General features: G+C 42.7%; 1 protein-coding gene across 1 annotated transcript in view; it reads right to left on the reverse strand.

Annotated features, from left to right (window-relative positions):
• The window catches only part of tex264a (testis expressed 264, ER-phagy receptor a), a gene marked incomplete at its 3' end in the record, with an annotated part of 111,589 nt that overhangs the window by 1,608 nt on the left and 97,909 nt on the right, over window positions 1-12,072 (reverse strand). The window contains exon 3 of the mRNA XM_080728174.1: window positions 8,497-8,668. Coding sequence (XP_080584300.1) covers window positions 8,497-8,668 — 172 coding nt within the window. The remainder of the gene's footprint in view (window positions 1-8,496; window positions 8,669-12,072) is intronic.

Genomic DNA, 12,072 nt, shown 5'->3' on the forward strand with positions numbered 1-12,072 from the left:
TGGCGGGCACTGGGCATGTTTGTGCTTTACCAACAGACTAGTGCAGACATATACTGTAGACTGCAAACGCGACAACAGATAGTCAACAGGTAGAATGTGATCATTTACACTAGCTGACTTTTCCCGTCCCCTGCGTGCGGTGGACAGCTGTGCGTTGATGAGATTATAATTGACAGCGTCTTGTAAATCCATACATGTGTCCCGACTCACGATCAAATCTGTCGTCGCGTCTATTTCATTAAGGCTCATCAAACCATGATATTTTTGTTAGAAGAAAGCTTCCTGTGGTCCTAAGGTAATTTTCCCTCAAGTTTCTGTTGGTAAGGCATTTCAGAATGTCTTGAGGAAGTTATGATCATTTTGTGTTTATGTTGTAGCCTACATTGCTTGCAAATAAAAGAGTAATTCCATGAATAAATTATAAATTAAATTGAAGAAATTCCATAAATTATAACACACATATTTAAGAAATAGAGAAAATAGCTGATCTACAAGCTCACAACGTGGTGAGAAGCGTCACATTGTGAGCTTGTAGATCTGCTGTTTTCACTAGTTTGGGTCACAGGCAAATGTCTAATTTCTCTTTTGGGTCACAAGCTAAAATGTTTAGGAACCACTGGGATAGACCACATTGCTTAGAAGAGTTCAGTGCAATGCATGTCAAGTGATGAAAATGAAGGCTATAAGGTCATTAATGGGAGCCCAACTAAAAAGTAACTAAAAACGTACTTTTCACAGTAACGCATTAGTTTTTGGTGTAAGTAATCAGTAAAGTAACTGAGTTACCTTTGAAACGAAGTAACTAGTAACGGTAACTAGTTACTATTTTTGGGGTTCTGTGGCCAAATATATATCATTTTGGGGGTCCTTCTTATGAAAACTTTTGAGCACCACTGACATACAGTAGAAACATAGGTTTTTAAAAAAACCATAGAAGGATTTGAAATATTCAATGACCACACATTTTCATGATTTTTCAAAAATAGTTAAAGCACAAAATAACACGTAATAATGTGTTCCCAGTCTAAATGGGTTAAACCCCCTCCCCCTATGAAGAACATTCATGGGGGGCCCACAGTGAATCCTTGTACCCAGGGCCCAGAATTTGGTGCGTCACCCCTGCAACACAGGCAGACCAGATATCAGACCTGTTCAAGTTTGATGGATGACAAAGACACCTCTGACACCTGAGTCGCCCACTCTGAACATCACTCAAACGCAGCCACTTCTCCCAAGGTTGAATTCCCTTTTAATATAAAACAATGGCTACAATAAATTAACTGTGTGATACCAAGTGAGGAACACACAGGACTTCTAACCTGTAATGCAGAATGAATCACTCAGAATTTTTTTTCATCAGGAAAATCTTACTAGTCTGTACGACATGGGCACCCTCCCTCCAACTAACCATGCATGCTATTACTGAATTGTTTCCAAGTTTTAATGTCAATACATCTTCGCCACAACCTGACGAATATGTACTGACATCGAAACGTTTATTTGCCTGCACCCAGTGATGGGCAGTAGCTAGCTACAAGTAGCTAATCTACATAGCTTAACTACATTTCTAAGTAGCGTAACGGAAGTTTGCTACATTTCTCTGGGGATAGCTTGTAGTGTAGTTTAGTTATATTTAATCAGAGTAACAAGTAATGTAGCTTACTACATTTTCCAAATAGCCTGCCCATCACAGTTGGGAAAAATAATAAATAAATAGTCAATTGCAATAATGTCCCCAATAGTGAGTGGACATTCAAGACAGGGGGATCCCCAGATGACAGTGAAGTGACATTTTAAGGACTTAAGGACATGTAGCTTGTAGCTTAGGCAACTACATTTATTTGAGGATAGCTTCGCTGTAACTTTAGCTATATTTAATCAAGTGTAACTTGTAGCTTAGGTAACTAAATTTTCCAAGTAGCTTGCCCATCACTGCCTGCACCTTGTAAATATAAAAAAAGGCTTAACAGTCCGAGCTTGCTCCAGTGCCTTCCTTCTACATCTCATCTTATGCTTCTATCCCACGAGAGTCTAAAAGCAATATCATTTCCTCTGTTACCTTCACACCCAAAACAAAACTCATCCACACATCAGTCGGATGTTTGCACTAGAATGTGCTCATGTGGGATCACAATACAATGAACACTGAGTCTCCAGGCTCCCTAGCTGAGGTCAATCCTTCCCCTCTTCCTCCATTCCAATCTCCCATCGCCCGGTGATCTAATTATCAAGTCATGGATTCAACAGATCTGATCCTGTCTGCAATGGATCATCATACACAATATAGCGCGAGAGGTCATTAAGGCTGTTTTAATAATGGACTGAGAAACATCCTGTTAATTAGTCTGCAGGTCCTAACAAAGCTAAAACAGTCATCAGGGATGGCCTTCAAGGGAAATCGGTCCAGTGTGTGATGGAGTGTGAATGCAATGTCAGCATCACTATTGTACATCACAGGAAATGCGGGTACAACATAGTTGATTGTTGTGTTTACAGTACGTCACGCAACATAATATCCGCAATGTTCATTTAACAACGTGAACTCTAGCGTCCCTTCTCTGGGGAGAGCGTGCACTGATCTACAAGCTCACACATGTTGCGTTGTGAGCTTGTAGATCTTCACAGATATTTCCGCTATGGATATGCAAGTGTTACAGGTGAGTTTTCTGTGTGGTCGTACAGCTTCTCATACAGCACAGAAACACAATGCCAGCAAGCAACAGTATATAGTACCAATAAGACGCCTAAGGGCAAAAAGCGACGTCGCGCCATGTCTTCGCCATCTGTCCAAAGGGATTTGGTTCCCCTGGCATCACAGTGATCTCCATATATGGCAATATATGGAGATTTGGTTCCCCTGACATCACAGTGATTGGCATTCACATATGGGCTTAATATTGATGACATCAGGGCTCTCCATATATGGGCATAAAGGGATTTGGTTCCCCTGGCATCACAGGGATCTATATATCTCCATATATGGGCATAAAAGGAATTTGGTTCCCATGACATCACAGTGATGTCAGAGCGTGAGGTCAGAGCGGGAGGGTCAATCAACCAAAAAGACAAGCGTTATACCGTCCGGACGGACAGATACGGTCAAGATGTGATGGTTCTGATAGTAAACTGCGACCTACGGTCGCAAATAATACAAGCAGGTGTAGTGGAAACATTATGGGCCTTCTCAGGGTAATTGCCTAGACCAGTGGTTCCCCCTTTTTAGCCTGTGACCCAAAAAAGAGATTAGACGTTAGCCAATCTAGTGAAAACGGTAGATCTACAAGATTGCTTCGCACCGTGTTGTGAGGAATGTTTTTTTTTAATATATTTTTTAAATAATAACTCAAAACAAAAATGTAGGAAACAAAAACATTAAGGGACCCATAAAAATGTGTCCGCGACCCACAAATGGGTCTTCAGGGAAAAACAAAACAATAACGGGACCATTATCATTCCTCCAAAACCGGGATTAATAGTACAGTGTGAAAAATGCTGCCCCGCTGGAGCCCAGCAATGCTTCTTGACGTCTTTTACTGTAGATAACATTTGACTCAATTAGCTGCTAAATTGGGCCCATTGGGATTATTAGCAGAGAATCAAGGTCTTGTTCGTCAAACTGTTCGAAACGGGAGACGAGGTGATTAGAGTCAGACGGGAATGAGACATGCTGGGTTTTAAAGAGCGGGAGGAGACAAGACTGCAAATGTGACAGGATATTAAAAATGGGAGTAAAACGAATTGAAAAAAAAAAGAACATAATAAACCGTTATTCTCTCTCACATGGTCCCAAAATGAAGCTGGGAGGCGCCGGTCATTATGAAAACCTGATTGCTGTATTTAGGGAGAATTCTCCATTGGGGGGGAAGCTGGCAAAGAACAATATTATTTTTGCTTCTCATCACTCTCATCTCAGGCGCAGTGGTTACACGTACTGCTGCCTCATAGCAAGCAATGGTCCCGGGTTCGAACCTCGGCAGAGGGCCTTTCTGTGTTGAGGTTTTTTTTTTGCGTGTTCTTCCCATGTTTGCATTTGTTTCCCCCTGGTAACATCCGGTTTATTCCTGCACCAAAACACATGCATACTAATAATCGTGACAGCCCTTCTATTCCAGACGGAGACAATTGTGCATGTCTTCACTGTCGGCATCTGTCTCTCCACTGCCCTTAAGAAAATAAAGCAAAAGCTGCAGGAGTGAGTGAGTGAGTGAGTGAGTGAGTGTGTGTGTGTGTGTGTGTGTGCGTGCGTGCGTGCGTGCGTGCGTGCGTGCGTTGGCTGTGAGCGATATTTCGTATCAAAGTAAATAGCTTAAATGGCTAATCAAATTAACCGTGGAGATGGAAAAACACCTCCTTACAGGGACACACCATAATGGGTCTCTCGGGGATCAGGTGATGTAGACAATGTAAAGGCTAAATCCTCTTAACGTGTTGTGTACTGTGGCAGGATGAAGTTGGAGTAAAAACAAAGCCTGCGTGTCTATTTTATTTGCCATTTTGTTTGTCACATGGACATTTGTTGTGATGGAAAGATGAATGTACAGTAACTTCTTATTGTATGCTGTGACAGTGATCACCACTGATGAGAGAACAGGACTAGTGTTTAAATCTCTTTAAAATGAGCTCACTGCACTCAATGCTTACCTTAACAGGTTCCCGTCTTTTAAAAATACCTTCGAACTCCCATAATATGCCATTCGTCTCCATAGACTTCCATGTAATTCATAGTGCACGGATCATGCACACCCATGCCTAGATCATGCACCACGTGTGTCCACATTGCTCACAGCTTTCAAACAAAGAAATCCGAATGGAAATCCGTTCAGGCATTCATGAACTAGCAGCCATTATGTTTTCCTAAAATGTAAACAAAGATGGCTGCCATGTTTGAAAGATGGGGTTGCTATGGGGGTTAAACATGCAATTTCGTGCCTACTACATTTTTTGGGGTCCATTTTTTCAAAAACGGTAAATTCTTGGGACTATCGGGCCTGGCGGGTAGAGACATTAAAATATTCTCTGGACTATCGGGCCTAGCAGGGAATGAGTTAATACCTTAAATTAATTGTGTCAAGGTCCCCCAAAATCTCTAAACATTTTGTCCCAGGGATCCCCAGAAGCAAAGATTTGAGTAAAAAAAAAGTGTGTGTGTGTGTGTGTGTGTGTGTGTGTGTGTGTGTGTGTGTGTGTGTGTGTGTGTGCGCGCGCGCGTGCGTGCGTGCGTGCGTGCGTGCGTGCGTGCGTGCGCGTGCGTGCGTGTGTGTGTGTGTGTGTGTGTGTGTGTTTGGGCTGTAATCTAACCCTGTTTTAGGGATTCGAACTTCGGGGGGCATTTTCCGAACGGACCATCGAACCTTCGATTTTTAATTACTTTAATAAAAACCGAACAATCGGACCATCGAACCATCGAACGTACTGTACCTTTAACCAGCTAAAACAGTGTAGGAAATGTGTTAAATGCGCTTTTGTCCATTGAAAACGTGTTGATGCCATTAACACGTAGGCTAACACTTGGAAAGTCCAATCCAATCGGAGAAAATGTTGCGCTGTTTGTTGACGAACAAGCTCAATGTATAGCGGAGTTGCACAGACGATGATTAGACTTGGTGACTGCGTCGGAACGCGTCGCATTCGGGCTGAACTGGTCTCGATGTAACAACCCCATAAATTGCATTATGGATCCTTTTCTCATGCTTAGGAGAAAGGCTATTTAATCATTGGGTGCGTGGATGGGTGTTCGCTGTTCGGAGCACCAACAAAGTCTGTCTGCCCAGCTCTGAGTGCTCTCACTCTCACCGAACCCAACAGGAGCGGAATTGGAGCGGAGGACGTTCCTTGATCGCTCCAAGCTGTGTTTACCGGTAACCTATTTCGTATTCTTTCTTATTGGCTTGGATATCTCTACTACTGTGATATTCTGATAGGCCTATCACATTCTGATAATTATTTTCTGTGTAAAAAACAAAAACAAAACCTGAACCCATTAATTTAGAACTTCGATTGCCAACGTAACGAACGAACGTTCGAATCCCCGAACGTTCGCTTGCAGCCCTAGTGTGTGTGTGTGTGTGTGTGTGTGTGTGTGTGTGTGTGTGTGTGTACGTACGTACGTACGTACGTACACACACACACACACAGCGCTATGAGCTTGTAGAATAGTTGAATTGTTGAATAGCCAAAGAAAGCTGAAGCTCTCCCATGGTGAAGTGAAGTGATTGCTTTGCCTCAGTCCAGTGGTGTTGACAAGACAATGACAAGCTGTAAACAGTATACAACGTGATGTCCATGTCAACAGAATTACTGTCTCTCAGGAGAGATTGGCATGGCTCGTATCGTATGTAATTCATCCCTGTCTAGACGTGTTCAAATCAGTAAAGCGCATGCAAGGAGATCACATAACCTAATGACAAGGCGTGGGTGTTCAAAGCAAGGTATTTAGCATGGGCTGTCACAGCAGGGGATCCTTCACACCGGGCAGGAATAGTTGCCTCATCTCTCTCTGCCCACATCGGCCCACTCAGCCTCTGTCAGCCGCAAGGCTTTCTCCCAGTGGCGTCAGCTCAGAAAAAGCTAAGGTATGGCAACATGACTGGTGTCTTGCACGCGCGCGAAGGCGCGCGTGCAAGACACCAGTCATGTTGCCATACCTTAGCAACAGGCATGATACATTTATTTCAAGAAGTACATTCTATTTCCCCCCCGCCCGTTGCCGTTTCTACGGTTTCTTAGGCTGGATATGGCAGCCTGTACTAGGTTCAAGTGCAGTTAAACTTGGCATGTTAGTAAACGTGCCACAATTAACAATAATGCATTGCACCTGTGCAGCTGACCTGCGGAACCTGGGAATATACCATTTTGTCAAGATGGGGAGAATACAAGTGTGGAGAATATAATTATAATACCTTGTGAAAGTGACCATTTTGTTATGTTTGCGTTTGTAGTTATTTTGCTGTAATTTAACAACATAATAACCAGAACAGATAGACAAAGAGACATTCGTGGATTTATATTTAAAAGTAACTTTTATTTTCACCCCTGGACCCAGGTTATGGCAGCTGCATACCCCTGCCATACCCAATTGACGCCCGTGCTTTCTCCTAAAAAAAAACCCAAAAAAACATGTGTGAAAAGACAATGCCAATATAGTGGCCGTGCCACTAACCTGAAAGACCCTGTCAAGATTGAAAGAGTCTAAAATACAGTGCGCTCGAAGAAACACACTTGCAGTGACAGAGCAATTACAGGGTCTCGTATATCAAGACATCCCAGGCGATCAAGGCCAGTGAGAGTGGGTGCAAAGATTCTGAAAAATATCCGCTGCCACAAATTTTCTCCCTCTCTCTGTCTCTGCTCTCTGAACTCCGGGAGGACACAGGCTGAATTCTGAATAGAGACGAGATCTATAAATCTTTCAACACAGTCATCGAGGAAGAAGAATATGTTCAGTAGTAGTGGTATCATTTGAAACGTTTTCTTCTGTTTTGATGGAGCTTTTTTTTTCATCCCACGATTTTGTAACCAGGATTTTTTAAAGCAAGCAATATAGAGACCAGGATTACTGCACATTATACCCTAAGAGACACGGGGAGAACATGAAAACTTCACACAGAAAGGCCCTTTCGCCAACCCCACCTAGGGGCTATGGGCACTGATGATGTTCTTTTCTTGTTAAGGGCCATTTATAGTTACGGATGGATGATTTTGTGTACGTTTGGGGTTGAGGAGGAACTTACGGTAATTGCGTCGACATGCATAGTTCCGTCCGTTCTCTGTGTTATATACGGTTCAATTACATACTGTATCCAATAGATGGCACCCAAATGCATCTTCCCAATGAGCAAACATGTTGATAGGCATCGGCGATTACATGCATTAAGTAAATAGCCTACAGCCGTGCTGTGCGTTCTTTCAATGGCATCGTACTCTATTTTCACTCCATAGTTGATGTCCCTGCACGCCGTCGCCGTCGGAAAATGCTGTTATTAAGCCTATTATTAATATTATTATTTGGATAAAGTAGAACAACTTTTAAAACCAATCATAATCATTTAAAATGGTATCATGATCTGACACTGGCACTTTGCTGCTTCTGCGTTCTGCCTCCGCTGCTGCTGTGTGCACTGCAGTTGTACAAGTGGCAACAGGTCTGCGTCCTGAACGGCTTGTTCACTGTTCAGCGTTACTTTGTGATTTATTTATTTTTTACTTCCTCCTACTACGAAATGGATACCAGAAAAAAAGACAAAACATTTCTCCCTCTACTGCCCCCACGGTTGACAAAAGTTCGCCACGGGTACTTCATGTGTACGTACGTTTTTATCGGTTTTAATCCGTTAGGTTGAGTGTTGTCCGTAATGTTACGGACAGAGACAATTACGTCCGGAGCTACGGAGAGACCGGATCAAAGTACTCTCCGTCTCCGTTCGTTATGTATCCCCGCGTTGTTTATGTACTACTATGCATGGTACTTTAGGCGGATTGTAGCTGAAAACGGTGTACCTGTGATGTCGGTTCCTCTGTCCTCATCTGAGTCCTCTTCTTTGAGCTCTGTTTTGACTTCGTCTCTCATCTCCGGAACAAAGAAGTCGGTCTGGCGGGACAGTGGGACCATGTAGTAGGTCTGGTCTGCCTTACAGATCTCAATGGTTGGGAATGCACTCAATTTCCTGTCCTGAAAGAAAGAAAAAAGAAAATACATCAAAACAGCATCACATTCAAGAAGACGATCAACAATTTGGACACTGCTCCTACAGATTTTGCCCTAAAATCATGCAAAGCGGTACACAGTATGTCTAGAGTCATGTCATCAACATGGATCTGTCCCATTTAACGCTGACAAACTAAACCTAACCTTAACCCTAACCCTGACCTCAGTAAAACTATGCCTAAACCTAACCCTAATCCTAACCTCAGTAACTGTGACACGGGTGATTAGCTAACCTGCCTGACGCTGGTAAGTAGCTAACCTGCCGACGGGGGTGAGTAACTAACCTGCCGACGCTGGTGAGTAGCTAACCTGCCGACGGGGGTGAGTAACTAACCTGCCGACGCTGGTGAGTAGCTAACCTGCCGACGGGGGTGAGTAACTAACCTGCCGACGCTGGTGAGTTCCTACTCCGAACAACGGACCGGCGGAACAATGAGCGGACCCCCTGGTTTATATCATAGTCACTAGCCAGGTAGCTATGCAACCAGTGTTGATTTCATCGACTAAAACTATGACGAAAATGTTCGTGGACTACCTTTTTTCACTGACGAAACCTAAATAAAAATGAAATAAAAAACTAAACTAAAACTGTGATTAAATATAAGGACAATTTCGTCAACAAATAAAAACTGAGGGACTAGTGCAGAAGAGATCCAGTAGAACTAAGACAAGTTTCACAGACCGAAAATAGCAAATCTACAAGCTCACAATGCGTCGCGCGACGCGCTGTGAGCTTGTAGAATGTAGATTGTTTGACTGTACTCGTGCTGTTTTGCATTCCTGTCAAATAGAATAATACATCAATCAATCAATCTTTATTATTCAGGTGGACAGAAGAACTGGCTAAGCAAGATCAGAGAGACATGTGTGACAGGGGTTGACACTAAGGTCTCAGAGGCACTTGCCCGTCGGGCAAGTACAGATAATTTTCTACTTGCCCAAAGGTCAAGCCCACTTGCCCGAAAAGTAAATCGGCCATTAGAAAATGATAAGTAAAATGTAACACTTTAAAAATGTCATACCTCAATTTTGATCAAAATACCTACATATTTATGATTGAATATGACTATGATGGCTTCACACCTATTTTATATTTTTAAGTGTAGCAACGGTGAAAAAGCACATTATACTGTAGGTTAACAGTGCTTTTATTTTACATTCCACAGACCAGAAGACAGAGCGCTTTGGCCATGTTCAGGTGTTTAGACAGATATCTCGTACTGTGTTTATAGACGGTTGCGTCCCCTTTCAAACTAGCACTTGCCCGGTCAGGCAACTTCACCTGCCCGAAGGTTTTATTTACCTGCCTTAGTGTCAATGCATGTGTGATGTGGTAATAAAAATGTATTCACCGTACTATTCACCATGCTTACATAACATTATATGTTTGACACGTGAATATGAATCTATACAAACTCTCTCTCTCTCTCTCTCTCTCGCTCATCGACAGTCCATTAACACTGCATTTCCATCGACATCCGTGTGTCTAGATTCCCCCTCTCCGGTGCTGCGTGAGGAAAGTGGTGGAGTTTATAAATATTATACCACATTTACTCTAAAGGAGGACATTAGACTTGCATAATTCTACTGCACTGTCAGACAGGCGTGTGATGATTTTCCGATGGCCTTAAAGTCCGAGAGACTTAAAGTCCGAAAGGCTGTTCAATTTAGTAGCCTATGAGAGCGGAGACACACACACAGGAGGAGGAGAGAAAGAGGAGGAGAGGCGGCTGACTGAGGATGCCAACGCTTGCAGCATGTGATGTTTAAGATGATAAACTTGATCCCACTCACACATAGGTTTGAGTGATTACTTTGTTTGATGTGAAAGCATGATGGATAAAGACCTGGATGTTACCTCTTATTGTGTGATCCAGGTTGGATCCAGTCAATTTGAAGAAATAATAATCCAGCGTTTACTTGAGGTGGGGACAATAAGAAAGCACAGGCTTACATTTTCATTCACAACTTCTTGGCTGAAAATCCATTCTATAGCCTAGTATGTCATTTTATAGCCTAGTTTAAACTAAGGGAGCTGCAACTCTTTTCAGACCAGCGCTGACAGGAGTGAGTGAGAGCTTAATTGAAATGACCTGCATAATATGCGCAGTGAACTGGAATTATATAATTAATTATTTGGAAGCAGGTGTGTAAAGTTTCTAATCTATAAACATCTCAAATAGCTTTTATACTTTTTTTAATGAGATTTGGCCTTATATATTGATATGTGCTCAGATTTGGCTATTTATTTGCTGGCTTTTAGGCTAATTAATTAATTATTTAAATCATGCCAACCTCTGCGCATGTGTGGCGGGGGTGGGGGGGGGGGACCACTCTCTCTCTGGGACATCGGATTCGGATCTCCATGCCGTCGGACTTTGAGGCCGTCGGAATATCGAGATTTTGCCCTTTCAGACTCCAGAGATATGAGAAAAGTGAGCATTTCACTGCCTGGGCCAAAGGACTGACTGTACAACTTACTACACAAGCCCAAGTGTCGCTGCTTTGTGGACATTTCTTTAAATGGCCGCTGCTGGCTCTCAGCTACAACCTGTCACGAAGGTAGATAAATTAAAGTCAACAAAAGAATTTTGGCTTTTCCCTTGACATGTGCAAGGGTATTTACTTGATGGACTGCAGTGTACAGGGAGGCCCAACAGCTATATTGTGGTGCAAGTACTTGGGCCATAGAGTCAGAATGAAGGGTTTGGAAAAAATGTGAAGGTTGCGATATGAGGTCTATAAATAGTGTAGCCCCCTTTTCTCTCATTGTGAGAGACGGTGGAGTGGAGGCAGTGAGGAGGGGCGTCACAAGGGGGGGGGGGGGGGGGGGAAGTGGGACTGAGTTACTAGGGCCCAAGGTGGAGGGGCCTTAATTATTGTATGCTTTAACTATTGAAAAATAGCAGAAATACAAGCTGCGAGCTTGTAGATCTGCTATTTTTTAAAAGTCGTGAAAATGTGTGCAAATCTTTGAATATATGTATTTTTTAAGCAAACATTTGTAACTCAAATTTTGCTTCTGGGGGGTCCCTGGAACTAAATATTTTGAGATGGGAGTCTGTGGCCAAATACATATAATTTTGGGGGTCCTTGACATGAAAAAGTCTGAGCACCCGCACTGACATAGAAACATAGGTTTTTCAAAAAACCATAGAAGGATTTGAGATATTCAAAGACTTATATTTATAAAAAAAAGGGTTAGGGTTAGGGTTCAGATCTACAAGCTCGCAGTGTAGCACTTGGTGCCGCGCTGTGAGCTTGTATAACTGCTATTTTTCAATAGTTAACGCACACAATAACACGTAAAAATGCGTTCCCAGTCTAAATGGGTTTAACACCCCTCCCCCTATGAATAACATTCATGG

This window comes from Nannobrachium achirus, assembly GCF_963921795.1.
Source record: "Nannobrachium achirus genome assembly, chromosome: 6".
Lineage (NCBI taxonomy): Eukaryota > Metazoa > Chordata > Actinopteri > Myctophiformes > Myctophidae > Nannobrachium > Nannobrachium achirus.